Here is a 16,574-nt window from a genome sequence, read left to right on the forward strand (position 1 = left end):
AAAAACGAAATGATTCCAATCTTCCTTATAGCCGTGGTAATATGCGTTAAAACATCCTCAATAGACATTTTATCCTTGATCGGAGTGTTTTCATGATCCCAAATAACATGAACTACATGTTCAATAATGAGACTCGGGTTTTTGACACCGACACGGAGACAGAGAAGCAAATGAAGGGTGGATTCTTGTGGATGGTTTTTGCCTTAACAATATGGATGGTGTTGGAGGATACAGTCTGGAGGGTTATTGTCTTCCGTGTCAATGTTTTCACAACGATCTGAAATGATGATTCGATCCTCTTTCCCCTTCTTATAGGTCCATCATATATTCCAGATTTACTAAATACAAAGTTCGTCTCAACAGATATCAAAAAAATTGATTGTGCGCCGGTAACTTTTATCATCTGAGTTGAACACAAGTTGCACGAATGATACACCAACACATTTTTATTACACATCTAGAAAAAAATAATGCATGAGAACTATATGAACTATATGATTTACATGGCAATACACCCAAACTATTATATGTTATATTGCTAACGTACGCTATTATCATCATTTCTATAACTAAAAAGTGTGTTGGATTTGAAATTCATCTTATAGAAATCTATCAACTAAACTCTTAAAAACGGATTATATACCCATACAAAATATTCTAAAATAAAATGAATACATAGATCAAACACAGTGGTATACTGTAAAGAACATTTGAATATGTCAAAAGAATTCCTAATCTAACACAATATTTAGTTTTTAGAATGATTTTGATGGTGTTAACAACATAACAAATATAATACATGGATATTGTCATATGAATCATATAATTAGTATAGTTTTTGATAGATTATTTGTCCATATGTGTAATCTTGTAGATCTTGTCAGTATAACCAATAATTATTATATTTCTTTTTAAAATATCTAGTAAATCTCACATAGAAGCTATGACTTTTACGAATTTATTGTTCGTTCATATTCTTTTTTTTTTTTTATTATGTATTCTTTTTCTACACTACAAGAATTTCTTAAATAGTTGGATTGAAACTATTTAATTTGAAAGAAAACATTTCTAAAGAGTATATAAGAAAACAGTAGAAAATAAAATTTAGAGAATAAAACAAGAAAAAACTTAGCAGGTTTATTATATTAGCCCATTGAACTGAAGCAAAAAAAAAGAAAAGAAAAGTTCATTAGTTGATAGGATTATTAGCCCATACAATTAGGCCCAGAAACTCCCATCGAGTGTTATTTACAGAATTACCCCTCTACTCCTCTGAGCGTAAACCCTAAAACTTATGGCGTTCTCTCAAGCTTCTTCTCTTCTCTGTCAACAATGGAAGCTTGTTCTATACCCGAGCAAGTGATTCAGCCCCTGCTCCTTGCATCGGATTCATCACACTCTCTAGAAGAATGTTTGCAGTTTCTTATAGAAGCTTCAAAGACCGATTGTGGCCGCTCGGATCTGGCTTCGAAGGCGGATATTCTTCCATCGATCCTTGCTCTTCTCCAGCTTCTCCCCTATCCGTCTTCCCGCCATCATCTGAACCTATCTCTGAAGGTCCTGCGAAACCTATGCGCCGGAGAGACAAGGAACCAGGAGGCTTTCGTGGATCGCAACGGTTCTCTTGTCATCTCCGAGCTGCTGGATTCGGCGATTGAAGATGTGGAGACTGTTAGGTTGGGATTGCAGGTCCTGGCGAACGTTGTAGTGATGGGAGAGAATCGCCAGAGAGACGTGTGGCTGCGGTTTTTCCCGGAGAGGTTCTTGGCTATTTCTCAGTTAAGGAGGCGGGAAACGTGTGATCCTCTGTGTATGATTCTGTATGTTTGCTTGGATGGAAGCAGCAGCAGCTCGGAGATTACTTGCAGCGATGATGGACTCAACATCATTGCTGAGACTGTACGGACATCGTCTTCAGGTGAGTAAGTTGGCTCGACCACAAAATTGTCCAATATTGCAGTTTGATCAGATTAGGAAACCAATTAAAGTCTTCTCATTGTTTGTAGAGGATTACTGGCTCAAGCTTCTGGTTTCGAGACTCTGTGTTGAAGGAGATTGCTTCCCTGGCCTCTTCTCCAAATTAGGCCACAAGGACTCCACATTTACATCAGAACACACCTTTCTGTTGAGTATGCTGTCTGATATTGCTAATGAGCGGTTAAAAGAAGTGTCTATCCCCAAGGATACAGCTCATTTCGTTCTTGGGTTACTCAGCCAATCAGTTGAAGTTTTTGATTTTGTTTCCGGTGAAAGATCCGAGCTTCCAACGGGTTCAGCTGTTATCGACGTAATGGGTTACTCTCTAGTTGTAATAAGGGACGCTTGCGCTGGACGAAGCATCCAACAACTTAAAAACGATTCAGGTGGTGGTAATGTCGACATGCTCTTGTCTTCTGGACTAATAGAGTTTCTCCTCGGTTTGCTGAGGAAACTTGAGCCTCCAACAACAATAAAGAAGGCTCTAAAGCAGAGTCCTACTTCTTCTTCTTCTGGAAACCCTTGTCCTTACAGAGGCTTCAGGAGAGATATTGTGGCTGTGATTGGGAACTGCGCGTACAGAAGGAAAGAGGTACAAGATGAGATCAGGGAGAGAGATGGGCTGTTCTTGATGCTGCAGCAGTGCGTGACGGACGATGAGAACCCCTTCTTGAGAGAGTGGGGCTTGTGGTGCGTGAGAAACCTCCTGGAAGGGAACGAAGAGAACCAGAAAGTGGTGGCAGAGTTGGAGATGCAGGGCTCTGTGGACGTGCCTCAGCTCAGAGAAATTGGTCTCAGAGTTGAGATTGATCCCATAACATCCAGGCCTAAGCTTGTCAATGATACCACCTGAAGTTTTAAGTTTAGTTTTTTTCACACCCAACACCCATGTTATCATGATCCTCTGTTAAGTAATAGCCAGGTTTGGGCTTGGATCATCTAAACAATACACCCTAAGCAGAAACAGCACCACCGTTATTTTATTATAGTAGTATTTACACAAGCAAATGTCTTGTCAGAGAATATCTCTTTGCAGCAAAAGCAGTTAAGTGATCTGAGAAGAAAAAACTGATTAGTTAACGAGGAAATATTAAGATGCAGGCTGGAAAACATAAGACAAGATGTCTCTGGTGTCCGTAAATTCGTAGCAGTTAATCATAATAGGTTCAGCAAAACAAATGAATTTGAAATAGAGTGCATGCAACACACACACAAGCTAGGTGATCTGAGAAGCGATAACCTAACTCCCCCCCCTCCTCAGTTTGTTCTATCAACTCAAAATGTCAGTTTGGTATCAACTATTACAAACTCGAGAGACTTTGATAATAGCTACTTCCAGATAAGATTATCGCCGGAAAACCTAAGGATAACATCTTAGCTTGGCAAACAAGTTAGTAAAAGAGACGGGAAAACCGGTGACATTATTCTTTTCGGTTTGATTTGGTTATCCATCTGACGGCTTTAATGTTCAGTTGGTCAACAAGTTTCTAGTTCCCGCTTATGGGTTATGGCTGTGACGTTTTTTATTTTATGTTATTGTTACCGCCCAAGCGTGTCTACTATGGAACGTCTACACGTCACCAGGTTTTTTAATCGTAGCAAATACGTGCCATCAAAACTACAAGAAGCAAGCTTATTAAATATTTAAAAAATCTGTAACCATATATTAAGTATATATTATATTATTTCTAAAAAAAATTGTACAGTGTTATATACATTTTAACAAATTTAAAAATTTATGTATATTTACATATTTTCCTTGAGCAATTTTTTTTTTGTGTATTTGTGACGCATTTTAAAATAATGTGTATCAGGATTACAAATTATATTCTTTCCGTTTTATTTTAATTGTCGTTTTAGATTTCTGCACATGTACTAAAAAAATATTTAATTTTATATATTTTCTAAATAAGAAAACAATCAACTATACACCTACTCACATTTCAACCAATAACAAAATAAACTGAAAAATATAAAAATTCATATACCATATAAAATTGATACTAATAGCAAAATAATATTTTGCATTGAAATTTTAAGTTGATACTCGTTTTATAACGGAAATTTTACTCTACGGCCACAATTAAGCTGAAACGGAAAGATTATCATTTAAAAGTCAACTTAACTTGATATGTAATCACGATTAATTTTATTATAATATTTCTTTCCAGTAATGATATTAAAATTAGGCACATATATGGTACTATGAATTTGATTTCGTGCCAAATTGCAAGTGATTATTACATTAATTTTGGATGTTTGACCAGTGTTGTTGTGCAATTATTACGGTGAGATTCAGCCAAATTGTGCCATTACATTAAGGAAGTTTTTTATTTCTTTCCCAATGAGCTTTCTTAAAATAAATGACCAATGCTGCATCGACACAAAATCCACCTCCTTTTTCATAGGATGATTAATTATTATTATTTATTAAAAAGTGCCAAAATCAGTTACATTCTCTCCATTTCTTATAGAAAACCTTGAATCTCATCTTCACCTGCAGTACTAGAAGAAAGACGGTGGTGTAGTTTTCTTTCTTTCTTTCTTGAAAGCCCTTAATCTTTCCTTGTTATCAATAAAAGATGGGAGATAACAAACACAAAGATCAAAGGCCACTTTCGTTTGACAAATCTAATAAACCCATTTTTTCATTTTACTTGTCATCTTCATCACCATGCTCTTTTACGGCCATCATCATCCTCCTCATCTTCTTCTCATATTTTTTATACTCATTCAGCTTCATCACATTTTTACACCCTTACTCTCCTTCTAGAATCTCCAACTCTCTCCTTGTGCCTGTTATGCGCCTCGGATCCGGTCAACAACCTGACGAGAAAACAGAGCTTAAACACATCGTGTTCGGGATCGCCGCGTCCTCCAGTCTATGGAAGCGTCGGAGCGAATACGTGAAAACGTGGTGGAGACCAAACGGAGAGATGAAAGGTTTTGTCTGGCTAGATAAACCCGTAAACGACACCGTTTCCTCCTTCCCCTCCTGGGCCTTCCCTGAGATCAAAATCTCTTCGGACACGTCGAGTTTTAAGTACCGTTATCGTAGCGGTCACAGATCAGCCATCAGGATCACAAGAATCGTGTCGGAGACGGTGAGAATGTTAAACGGAACTGAAAACGAGAAACACGTTAGGTGGGTTGTGATGGGTGACGACGACACTGTGTTTTTCCCGGAGAATCTGCTAAGGGTTTTGAGGAAATACGATCATAAGCAGTTTTATTACATCGGAGCTCCCTCAGAGAGTCATTTGCAAAATTTGCATCAGTTCTCATACGGAATGGCTTATGGAGGAGGTGGTTTCGCGATAAGCTATCCGTTGGCAAAGGCGTTGGAGAAGATACAAGATCGGTGTATTGAGAGATACTCTGATCTCTATGGTTCTGATGATCGGATTCATGCTTGCATGGCCGAGATTGGTGTTCCTCTCACCAGAGAAGCTGGGTTTCATCAGGTCAGTCCTTTTTTTTTTCCCTATTTTGGGTTTTTATGTTTTAAAAAATAAAATAAAAAAAATTTGAGGTTTTAGTTTTACCGAGTAAAATCAGGCGAAAACTATACTATGAAAATGTAAGAAAACTTAAAATCCGTGATCTGATTCATTTTCCATTATTTTATTTGTTAGCTAAACAAGAATTGAGATTTACTGGAATTCAACTTTGTCAGGATTAGATGATTTAGAAGCTAAGATATTTATGAAATTTCATAGATTTATGTTAAATTTGTATATAGTTTTGTGTATTTATTAAATTCATCAAAATTTATGCTCTCCAACAGTTTTAAAAATTCAAGAATCTTCAAGTGCTATTTAGATGTTTTATATGAAATAATTGGATATGCGGACATCTAAACCGATTTTTTGAGAGCCTACATCGATTTTTTTTTTAAATATCGTCTCGGTTAAGTCTGATTCGCTTACTAGGCTAATAACAATTTTTTATATAAAATATCAAAACTTATAAACTAATAAAAGTAGATTCCATTAACAATATTATTTTTTTTAACAATATTAAAATTCATAAACCAATAACTATATAATTTAATAATTAAACAACGATTGAACTCCCACTAAGCAAATAATAACTAAAGATGTATTTGATTTTTTTTTAAAATTGTCAACAAGAAGTATTTTGATTAGCTAGAGATCCAAATTTAGAGAAGTAATGATGTTTCAGCTAATCATGTTACTAATATCGGTCTTATTTTTATGTAACATTCAACAGTTTGACGTGTACGGGAATCTCTTGGGTCTTTTATCAGTTCATCCACAAGTGCCAATAGTCTCGATCCATCACCTAGACGTAGTAGAGCCTATATTCCCAAGAACAAACCGAGTCAATGCCGTAAAGAGACTCATGATCCCAGCAAATCTCGATTCAGCTAGCCTCGTCCAACAGTCCATATGTTACGACACAACCCGTCAGTGGACAATGTCTATCTCGTGGGGATACACAGTCCATGTCACACGTACTTATATGCCAGCAAGGATGATGGAAGTGCCCACTCGCACATTCAACGACTGGCACAAACGCCACGATTTCACCAATGTTGCTTTCAACACACGTCCTGTAACATACACTGATTGTCAGCGTCCCCGAGTGTTTTACTTGTCTCGTGCGCTCAACGATTCTTCTTCGGGCACAACGATAAGCGAGTATTTGAGGCACAATGAATGGAATCCTAAATGTGAGTGGGGAATACAAGATCCTTCTGATATCAATCGTATCTTCGTCTACAAAAAGCCTAACCCTGATAGGTGGAGTAAGGTACGTACACACTCATTTTTGCTTTTGTTCAATTTACTATGTATGAAAATTTATTCCATAGTTTACAAGCTATATGTAAATGTCAATGCTTATAGGCACCACGGAGAGATTGTTGTCGGTTATTGCCTACAACGAAGAAGGGAACTATGGTGATCAATGTGACAGCTTGTGAAAATGACGAAATTGTTGCTTATTCTGATAAGTAGTTCATCTGTTACTTCACATGGCTTATAAGAACAACTTGTTTTCTTATGAGAAATTCTTTAGCTTGTTTGTTTACTGTAGTGGCATTGTATACTTACAAAATAAACTTTAAAAGAATTATCGAACTTTCATCTTCTATTTTTGTGTGTTACCGATTGTATTAAAAATGTTTATGTATCTTGCAATTACTCAAAAAATGTTTGTCAATATATATTTTTTCTATAAGAAACAGTTATCAAATATTTTCTTAAAACTAAAATTTTTAATCCAGTACTCAAAAGAGTTAATATTAAAGTACAAAATTTAGAATTTATTTGAAGACTAAACTTAATTAAGAAAATAGCTTGTAAAAAGATTAAGTATAGGCCCGGAGGAGCGAGCCGGGAAGTTGGTCTCCTACTGATGACGTCAACAACACTGCCCGTGTGTCTTAAAGAAGCAATGGTTAGCATATTATATTGTCTTTAACATCCAACACCAACAACAACAAAATCTAAATCTGATTGGCGAAGTTGTCCTTTAGAATTTGCAGCGCCGTCGACTTTTCTTTGTAGATGTCATAACATCTGAAAAGAAATAAATGTATAGAGGGTCAAATGCCACGGTGATGTTATGATATCCTCAAATGTTGGCAAAAGAAGAAGGGTACGGTGCATCATACGTTGCCGTACCGCATGATCCCCACCTCCGAACCTAACAAGTTAATTATTACGTCATATATACACATGCAGTATCTTCAAACGAATACTAAATTAACTTGAAAGTAACAATTAGTTATTGAATAGCTTCTGAACGACAAAGGCTGCATGGTCCTCGGCCTCTTCCTCAAAGTCAAATCTTATACTAATTTTCTTTGAATCCCCCTTCACTTCAATATTGATACAAATTTACGTCATATCGACAAAAATGAATTTAAACTCAATGATATCCATGGAAAGAGTCAAAATGCCTAAACCATGCACTAGTAAGTACTTTTTACCTATTCCGTACGAGTCATTTAATTACAACATATCCAGTCTCTTATATATACATGCACTTCTTTGTCCTCTCATGCTCAACAACAAACATTTGATCAAAATTAAGAGTAAGGATATGGATCATAAGAGTGCAAGAGTCTCGGCCAGAACCCCATCATCGGGAGATGAGTTCAAAGATGTGATTAAGGGATTGATTAAGCTCTTAATGCTGGTGATTTTCCTTGGATATGCCTTCATTTGGATCCTCATGCCAACCTTAATCTATAGAACCAAGTGGTTGCCTGTCATGCGTACTGAGTTTGGCTTTTCGACTTATTTTGGTCTCGCAGGTCCGTATTATCGTATATATGATACACATTTGTTTGTTTGTTTGTTTGTTTGTTTTTCCCTTTAGTAATTCCTATATTCACATTACACATTATTTTATAACTGTTTCTGTTTGGACGGTATGCATGCAGGCTTGACCCTTTTCATGTTAATGTTCCCTATGCTCCTCTTGGCTTGTTTGGGATGTCTCTACCTTCACTTGAAGAAACAAAAGACTAATAATCATCTCATTAGGTAACTTCTAACTGATCGATTTAATATCAACTCAGTGCTTGAAAATAAAAGAAATAGATGTATCTTAACGATGTGATCGTAGCAGGCAGAAGGCAACTGGAGGAGGCGTGTTGGCAGCCATGAGAAGGCCAATGTTGGTCAAAGGACCATTGGGGATAGTCTCAGCAACTGAGTTAATTTTCTTGGCAATGTTTGTGGCTCTTCTTCTATGGAACTTCTTCATTTACTTGCGCAATGCTTTCCCCATGATTACACCTCAATCAGCCGCTAAACTTCACCAAAAGATGTAAGCACTCTTTCACACAATGAAACAATTCAACTCGATTTATATTCAAACACACAAGTTCATATTTTAATGATATTAATTACGTGTATATATATATAGATGGCAAGCTAAGTTGGAGGCAATGGCAATAAGGATCGGGCTAGTGGGTAACGCATGTCTAGCTTTCCTGTTCATACCGGTGGTTCGTGGGTCATCATTGCTTCCGGTTCTAGGGCTAACGTCAGAGTCAAGCATCAAATATCACATTTGGCTTGGTCATTTGCTCATGACCATATTCACGGTTCATGGCCTTTGTTTCGTTGTCTATTGGGCTTCCATGCACGAAATCTCTCAGATGGTGACTTGGTCTAAGACAGAGATGTCTAATGTTGCCGGAGAGATAGCTTTGCTGTCTGGAATTGTGATGTGGGCCACCTCATATCCGTCGATTAGAAGGAGATTCTTTGAAGTTTTTTTCTATAGTCACTACCTTTACATCATCTTCATGTTCTTCTACGTACTCCATGTAGGCATCGCCTTCTGCTTTATCGTCTTACCCGGTTTCTATATGTTCATGGTCGATCGTTTCTTGAGGTTTCTACAGTCACGTGACAATGTCCGGTTGTTATCTGCACGTGTTCTTTCTTCAAACACCGCGGAGCTTACTTTCTCCAAAGCCAAAGGTTAGTCTCTTATTTATTATTTATTTTTTTATTTAAAAGGTAAGTCTCTTAATCTTAGATTACCATGATTAATCCGGGTTTTTAGGATGGGGTACCATGATTAATCCGGGTTTTTAGGATGGGGTTTTTAGCTTCGGGTAAAAACCATTTCTTACCTTTTAACTAAGAAAAGCTAAGAACCATCTCTTAGATAAGAGATATAATAGCCGGTTCTTAGCCGAAAAGTGTTAAAAAAACAAAAAAAAAATAAAAAAAAAGTGTCAAATTATGAGTTAAGAACCCTAAATTAAGAACTCCGGTTAATCATGTAGCCAAAGGCATATGCCCCACACTACTTTTTATTTTTCATTTAATAATCATAAAATTTATGTAACTTCTCTTAAACTAAATATTTATTTACAATGGGTGCTTCATATTAAATAGAGTGCTCGATCCGCCCCTGCTCTTAATCAATATTGCATGTTAAATTTCAAGATCATTGCCTCAGTTTATGAGCTATAGAGTATGCTTGTTCTCGCTTCGTTCAGAAGAAATTTGGATTTATATGGACCGGTTTTGTCTAGGCCTTGATAAGATTATGCTTGGATTGATTTTTGAGGGTTTTTGGCACACCATAATATCTCTTAACATATAAGTGGTGTAACAGAATTGATGTATAATCCGACGAGCACATTGTTTGTGAACATACCGTGCATCTCGAAGCTGCAATGGCATCCATTTACGATTACTTCGAGCAGTAACCTCGAACCAGAGATGCTAAGCATTGTGATCAAGAGCGAAGGGAAATGGTCTACCAAGCTTTACAAGATGCTTTCTACTTGGGATCATGATACTGATCGTACCCTCTCTGTTTCTGTCGAAGGACCCTACGGTCCTGTTTCAACAGATTTCTTATGGTAAATAAACAATTGCTTGTTCAAATATATATGATCAGTTTTAAACTAGTCAGTTTAGGGTTGTATATTCTTGCTGCACAAGTAACCTTGACAAGGACTTTTTTTTTTTTCTTCTTTGCTTCCAGGCATGATGTTTTGGTTATGGTTAGCGGAGGCAGCGGAATTACTCCATTCATATCCATTATCCGCGACTTAATCGCCATGTCCCAAACAACAACCACATGTGAAACCCCCAAAATAACCCTGGTTTGCGCGTTCAAGAAGGCTTCTGACATCGCTATGCTTGACCTTATCCTCCCTTCATCTGGTCTCAAGTTATCATCTGACCTGAACATCCAAATCGAAGCTTTCATCACCAAAGATAATGAACCAAGCGACGAAGAAACACAGAAGATCAGAACCCTCTGGTTCAAGCCAAGTCCTTCAGACCGACCAATTTCAGCAATCCTAGGACCAAACTCATGGCTCTGGCTCGCCGCCATCCTCTCATCTTCTTTCATTATCTTCTTGATCATCGTTGGCATCATGACAAGATACTACATTTACCCGATCGATCAAAACAAGAGCAAGTACAATGCTGCTTCACGATCCATCCTTTATCTTTTGGTCCTATGCGTTGGCATCATGATGACGTCAAGTGCAGCTGTGTTGTGGAATAAGAAGAAATACAAGGTTGAGGGCAGCAAACAGGTCGAAAACGTCGACGTACCAAGTCCAACATCGTCTCCCAGCTCATGGACTGACAGAGAAATCGAGAGTACTCCTCAAGAATCACTTGTTCAATGCACCAACCTCCATTTCGGTGAAAGGCCAGACCTCAAGAGTGAGTTTATACATATTATTCAGTTTAATATATATACTCAAAATTTACATATTTGTTGCTGGTGTTGTAATATGTGTGTGAAAACAGAGATTCTACTTGATACCAAAGGTTCAAGCGTGGGAGTGATGGTATGTGGTCCGAAGAAGATGAGACAAGAAGTGGCGAACATTTGTTCTTCTGGTTTGGCTGAGAATCTTCACTTTGAATCTATCAGTTTCAGCTGGTGATGATCGCACATTCACGATATACATACATAATTCTTCTTTGTGTGATCTTGTTTTTCTTTTGTGTGGTTGTTTGTGGAATTGTCTGTTTAATTTTCTGAAACGTGTTATATATATTGTGAAAATGATCCCTAAGATTCAGCATCTTTCTGTATTTAACCATTGTATTGCCTTATGTAATGATTTGGTCTAAATCGAGGAGTGGAGTATTGTATTATGTGAATTTTTAAATGAATGATTTGGTTTCTATCTCCGTTAATACATACTTACAATAGTTTAGGCCTACAATAGTTATGGACCTCCAAAGATAATACGGTGGACTTTTCGCGGAGCGCACCACCGTTGTTGTCTCATAGGATCACTATCTCCGTCCATCCCAAGTGGGCCACACGTGTTCGCCACTCTCTCGCCTGTCGCTCGTGGTTTCACGATCTTATTAGAAGGCTTTCTAGATTTTTATTATACCCCGTAAGTTGATCTTCACGGCGGAATCTCGTCTGCAAACTTAGTCAAACACACCCTCACGTGACCAGTTGTCTCTTTATCACGTGATAGACGAGTCCATTTCTTTGAGTTTCATAAGTAAAGGATAATACATTTCCGTAAGAAAATGAAACACATTTATGTCATTGACAAAAAAGAAGGGGACAGTATATTCAAAACTGCAAAGCTGTTCGTGGGGGTAACATGAACTAATGTGGAAATGATTTTTGATTTCTTGCAGATTCACAGTATAAGAGATACACATATTTTTTTTGACATAAAATGAGATTTATTTTTAATAAAATATAGGGAAAATATATTGATAGCATAAAAAACTTACATGATATATAAACAATCTCAAGACAATGGTAACGCAAATAGAAGATATTAAGCAGTTTTGATGGAGACTGGAGAGTAATCAAAATTTCCTTTCTTATAGTTACAACTTTCATCATTTGTATTTCTAAAAGCCTATGTCATTTGTATTAATTCATTAATTTTCATTGTAGTTAAGTTTTCGACACTAAAATAATGATTCTAAATTCAATTTTACCAAATGGCGAAAAAAAATCAAACACAGATATAAGATCCATACGTTACCGATTTATGCGTTCAGAATTTCCTGACCAAAAATGGTTGTAGCCAAGAGAAAAGAAAACTATTGCATCTTTTTGTTTATTATCAAATACATGAAATTTAATTTTTACTCTTTAGATATATAAAGCATCTTTCAAATATTTTGATTTAACTGAAAATATTTCAAATTCATCAGTAAATTAATTTATTATTTAAAGTAATGCTATATGTATCTGAACTTCAATCAACAAATTATAGTATAAGAAAAAACATAACATATTTCATATATTTTTCAAATGAGATATATATAGTTTTATGTAGTTGACAAAGTAAAAATAAAAAAAGGTAGGGTACAGTATAATCAAACTAGTATTATGCCTTGTTCTAAAACTCCTCTGTCTAACCGACTAATCGGAATAATTGTTAGGCGGATGGAGAGCATGGCAAAAAGTTTCCACTTAGTTGAATAAATCGTTAGATTGCATGAAACTGTGGACTCTAACCAGCAAATTATAGTAAATAGTAGACTATGAAATTTCCAAAGGATATATTTATGTAGTTAACAATGTTAAGAAAAAAAGTAAGGTACAATTAGAAGTGTTCGATTCGTGTTTCAATTCAGTTTTTTGGTATTTGATATATAAAAATTAGTTACCAAATTAAAGTTATATCTATTTTGGTTTGTTGGGTTTATATAATTTTGGTTTATTCAATTTTAGACTTAAAAAACATAACTATATCTATCATTTTTATAATATTTTTGAATTTTGATTTATATGATTAGAAATCAGATTTATTAAAACATAAAAATAATTTTAGTCCTCTATTTTTAAATATAAGGTTTTTGTATTTTACTTAATTATTTTAAAATAGTAAAATAAAAGTTAATAAGTATGATATTTTTCATAAATAAAAATAAAGTCTAGTAATATCATAATATTATTAAATAACTAAAATTTAGAATATTTATCAAAATATTAGATTTAATTAATTTAATTAAAATGCAAACAACTTTCAACTTAAAAATAACAAAATATTAAAATCCATGTTTAAAATATCAAGACCATATTGATAGAATAAATATTTATAAATGATCAATTTTATAATATTAATTACATATAGCTATATAATTATATTTTAATTAATCGATTTTTTTGTTTATTCGGTTTGATCGGTTTACTAAACTTTATCCATATTCTGCAAATTTTTTAATGTGACACCCATTCGGTTTATCCATTATTATTAAATCTAAATATTATTGTCTATTTTGATTTAGTTCGGTTTTAATTAGTTTGTTCTTACTCTGGATTGAACATTATACGTACACAGTACATTCAAAATTTCAAACTATTATGTGTAATCAACAAACGAATCAGAAGAGCGTAGGTGATCAAAAAGAGTTCAGAAGTTATGGACCTATGGTGGGTCTTGCTACATGTGATTTTACTCTCGCCGTAACTTAAAATTTGGTAAAATTTAGCGGCAGCTTTTCTAATTTAATTTTTGCGACTCTACAACAGGGTAGAATAGAGATTCAAAGTAAAACCTAAGGGTAATTTAGTCCAATAAACAAAATCAAATGGAAATATATGAGGGGCTGAAAAAAGTTTAATAAACAAGAAAAAAAAAATTCTCATATCGAGTTTTGTGAGATCTGCTCCGAAAGAAAGAAAACTGCTATCGGGAAGAAGAGGTGAATCGCTTACGTGGTGACTGAAAGATATATATATATATATATATTTATATATTGAGTGTTGTAATAATATATATGCATCTTGTAACTTTGGTTTGGTTTGGTTTTTCTCTGTGTGTTTATCTTTGTCTGTTTTAGGGGTAAAATGAGGATTAGGAAGAACATGAAGTTGTCTTCGATGCTTTTAGCGACAGCAGGTTACGGCGGAGATAAACTGGAAACATATGTCTGTCCTCTGAACCAATCTCCATGGGATGTGATTCCTCTGACTTCCTCCCTCGACGACGACAACGACGATGGTGCGGCCGAGTTAACTAACCTAATTGACTCGTGGTGGTTCCTCCCATCTCCGTCCTCTTCTTCTCCCTCTCTCACTCACCAGGTAATTCAATTCATACCAATACGTGATCTCATTTCGATTTCGCTCCCGCAAATGTCCAGCATTATTAGGGTTTGTTTTGTTTTATTCGGGAAACTCCAAAGAAGACTAATTCTGGATTTTGAGAACCCGGGTCTCTTAGTTTGTCGATTAGGGTTAATGGGTTGTTATTATTTCGCTTCTTCGAACTATCTTTCGTTCTCTGGCTCCGATTATTCTTTTTCTTTTTTTTTTTTTTTATTACAATGCGTTTCCACTTCACTCAGTTCGCTGGAGAAGATAACTTTAATGGGAATGTGAGCTTGGGAGATTCAAATGGCGCTGCCCAGAGGTAACAATCTATTGTCTTCTCGCTCGAATCGTTTCACCATTCTTGATTATTGTCTGCTTCGTTCGCTGCTTCGGTGTTTTTTAGGGTTTTCCTCGTTTTCCTTGTTTTCGATACTCGGGTAATTTCATTTCGCCCGAACCGGAGTCGGATCCAAAATGCGGCCCGACCCGGTTACAATTTCTCGACCTATCTTTTATTTTTGTTTTCTTCTTTTATCTATCGTCCAGGTTAAATGGCTCCGCCGGCAATAATCACAGCCTTGTCTCCGACGAGCGTATTGATCTCATTGCGCCGGAGAGTTCGCCGGAACTTGAAGATCCGAGCGATGACAGTGACAAAAAATCATACTCCGTGCAGCCTCATTCGCCGGTTAAAACCTCCGGCGACGACTACCAAGCGGCTGTGTCGGTGCCAGCGCCGCCTAAACGCGGACGGCCACGTGGTTCGGGCAAGAAAGCTCAAGCCTCCTCCACCGCCGCATCTAATAATAATCCGTATGAGTTTTACTACTACTCTGGTTTCGGCCCACGGTGGGGAAGAAAAAGAGGCGGCTCCGGTGACGACGAGAAGATTGTTCTGACTGATGATAAAAACGGCTGCGAAGATAATATGAGCTGCAAAAAGAGTAACAGTAGTGGTGAAGAGAGTTCTAAAACGGCGGCGTTTGAGCATGGGAGTAGTAGCTTCGATGGGTTTGAGTTTATGGAAGAGGACTATGACGTAGTCGATCAAAGCACTGGACATGGGAAGAAGATGAAGAGTACAATGGCGATGAAGAAGATGAAGAGAGGGAGGAAGCCCGTAAAGGAAAGGTCTTTAAAATCCCTCATGTAATATATATTTATGTTTTGTGAGGACTTTTCTGTCTTTTTCGCTTCTTCCTTTTTTTTTTGTTGTCTGTTTTTGTCTGTAATAAGATTTCGTTTGTTTTTATTTAGTTACATTTGCAGTAATGTTTTCAAATCTATGTTTGGATTTGGCTAACTTGTCTTTTTTAGTTGCTTTAAAAAGATTGTTTTACCCTTTTAGCGTTGAAAAAAAAAAATATTTTCTTAAAAAATTAAATCTTTAAAATTATTTAAAACATACAACTATACAAGTGTTATGTCTTTTTGTTTTTAATTATCTATACTATTAAAAGAATAGAACTTTTCTGAGGTAACCTTGTGTTTTAAAACTATTTACAAATCCATGTCATTGCCTTATTTAAAACATATGTTTTTTTTATTTAAATCATAATTAAATTTATTTAATCATAACGAAATCTATTTAATCTAACAATATTTAGTTTTAGGATTTCTTAAATAACCGAACATCAATTGAATCTCATATTTTAACTAGCCCTTAATTTTATGATTGATTTGTTTGTTGTATAATTGTTTTGATATATTTTGCAAACTAAAAATATTTCAAATATTTTTAATATGTGAAATTAAATTATAATTAAAAACTATGTAATTTTTTTTCAATATTTATATGTGTTGCAATTATCATTTAAAATGACCACATAAATGTTAAATTTTATTTTTAAACATTGAACTACAAAAATCACATTTTCTAAATCAATATGTAAAATTTAAGAAACTATTTTTTTAAATGTTACAACTACTCATAATATTGACACATATTTAAAATCATAGAAATAATTATTTTCTAAATCAATATGACATAATTTTAATTATTTTTAAATCAATATTTAAAAACTTAAAATAAAGTTGACTTTCCA

At 35.4% G+C, this 16,574-nt stretch overlaps 4 protein-coding genes across 5 annotated transcripts; all 4 read left to right on the plus strand.

Moving 5' to 3' along the window:
• The first annotated feature begins 1,305 nt into the window (after positions 1-1,305).
• Positions 1,306-3,087, plus strand: LOC106313452 (ataxin-10). The gene is made up of 2 exons (XM_013751255.1): positions 1,306-1,918; positions 2,007-3,087. Exons 1-2 carry the CDS (start codon positions 1,333-1,335, stop codon positions 2,828-2,830), a joined length of 1,410 nt encoding a protein of 469 aa, XP_013606709.1. The 5' UTR covers positions 1,306-1,332; the 3' UTR covers positions 2,831-3,087.
• A 1,395-nt stretch (positions 3,088-4,482) lies between these two features.
• On the plus strand, positions 4,483-7,097 carry LOC106316560. Its single transcript, XM_013754453.1, has 3 exons — positions 4,483-5,441; positions 6,211-6,753; positions 6,849-7,097. Exons 1-3 carry the CDS (start codon positions 4,560-4,562, stop codon positions 6,957-6,959), a joined length of 1,536 nt encoding a protein of 511 aa, XP_013609907.1. The 5' UTR covers positions 4,483-4,559; the 3' UTR covers positions 6,960-7,097.
• Positions 7,098-8,049: 952 nt separating this feature from the next.
• On the plus strand, positions 8,050-11,401 carry LOC106314038 (ferric reduction oxidase 2-like). The gene is made up of 7 exons (XM_013751986.1): positions 8,050-8,263; positions 8,393-8,495; positions 8,581-8,781; positions 8,881-9,443; positions 10,090-10,339; positions 10,465-11,162; positions 11,250-11,401. Exons 1-7 carry the CDS (start codon positions 8,050-8,052, stop codon positions 11,387-11,389), a joined length of 2,169 nt encoding a protein of 722 aa, XP_013607440.1. The 3' UTR covers positions 11,390-11,401.
• Positions 11,402-14,074: 2,673 nt separating this feature from the next.
• Positions 14,075-15,766, plus strand: LOC106315930. Of its 2 annotated transcripts, none has more exons than XM_013753773.1 (4): positions 14,075-14,138; positions 14,277-14,520; positions 14,784-14,848; positions 15,076-15,766. In XM_013753773.1, the coding sequence occupies exons 2-4, from the start codon at positions 14,284-14,286 to the stop codon at positions 15,680-15,682; spliced, it is 909 nt and encodes a 302-aa protein (XP_013609227.1). In that variant the 5' UTR covers positions 14,075-14,138; positions 14,277-14,283; the 3' UTR covers positions 15,683-15,766. The 2 variants fall into 2 exon arrangements, with proteins under 2 accessions (XP_013609227.1, XP_013609228.1); XM_013753774.1 differs by having other exon boundaries at positions 14,084-14,154.
• Positions 15,767-16,574: the final 808 nt, after the last annotated feature.

Source organism: Brassica oleracea, chromosome C9 (assembly GCF_000695525.1).
Source record: "Brassica oleracea var. oleracea cultivar TO1000 chromosome C9, BOL, whole genome shotgun sequence".
Classification (NCBI taxonomy): domain Eukaryota; kingdom Viridiplantae; phylum Streptophyta; class Magnoliopsida; order Brassicales; family Brassicaceae; genus Brassica; species Brassica oleracea.

Excerpts from the sequence above, each read along its gene's own strand:
- LOC106316560 (XM_013754453.1), top strand. The coding sequence starts at position 4,560 with ATGGGAGATAACAAACACAAAGATCAAAGGCCACTTTCGTTTGACAAA. Across the intron at positions 5,442-6,210 it reads GAGAAGCTGGGTTTCATCAG|TTTGACGTGTACGGGAATCT; the intron begins GTCAGTCCTTTT and ends AACATTCAACAG. Across the intron at positions 6,754-6,848 it reads ACCCTGATAGGTGGAGTAAG|GCACCACGGAGAGATTGTTG; the intron begins GTACGTACACAC and ends CAATGCTTATAG.
- LOC106313452 (XM_013751255.1), top strand. The coding sequence starts at position 1,333 with ATGGAAGCTTGTTCTATACCCGAGCAAGTGATTCAGCCCCTGCTCCTT. Across the intron at positions 1,919-2,006 it reads TGTACGGACATCGTCTTCAG|AGGATTACTGGCTCAAGCTT; the intron begins GTGAGTAAGTTG and ends CATTGTTTGTAG.
- LOC106314038 (XM_013751986.1), top strand. The coding sequence starts at position 8,050 with ATGGATCATAAGAGTGCAAGAGTCTCGGCCAGAACCCCATCATCGGGA. Across the intron at positions 8,782-8,880 it reads GCTAAACTTCACCAAAAGAT|ATGGCAAGCTAAGTTGGAGG; the intron begins GTAAGCACTCTT and ends ATATATATATAG. Across the intron at positions 10,340-10,464 it reads GTTTCAACAGATTTCTTATG|GCATGATGTTTTGGTTATGG; the intron begins GTAAATAAACAA and ends CTTTGCTTCCAG.
- LOC106315930 (XM_013753773.1), top strand. The coding sequence starts at position 14,284 with ATGAGGATTAGGAAGAACATGAAGTTGTCTTCGATGCTTTTAGCGACA. Across the intron at positions 14,521-14,783 it reads CTCCCTCTCTCACTCACCAG|TTCGCTGGAGAAGATAACTT; the intron begins GTAATTCAATTC and ends CACTTCACTCAG. Across the intron at positions 14,849-15,075 it reads TCAAATGGCGCTGCCCAGAG|GTTAAATGGCTCCGCCGGCA; the intron begins GTAACAATCTAT and ends TCTATCGTCCAG.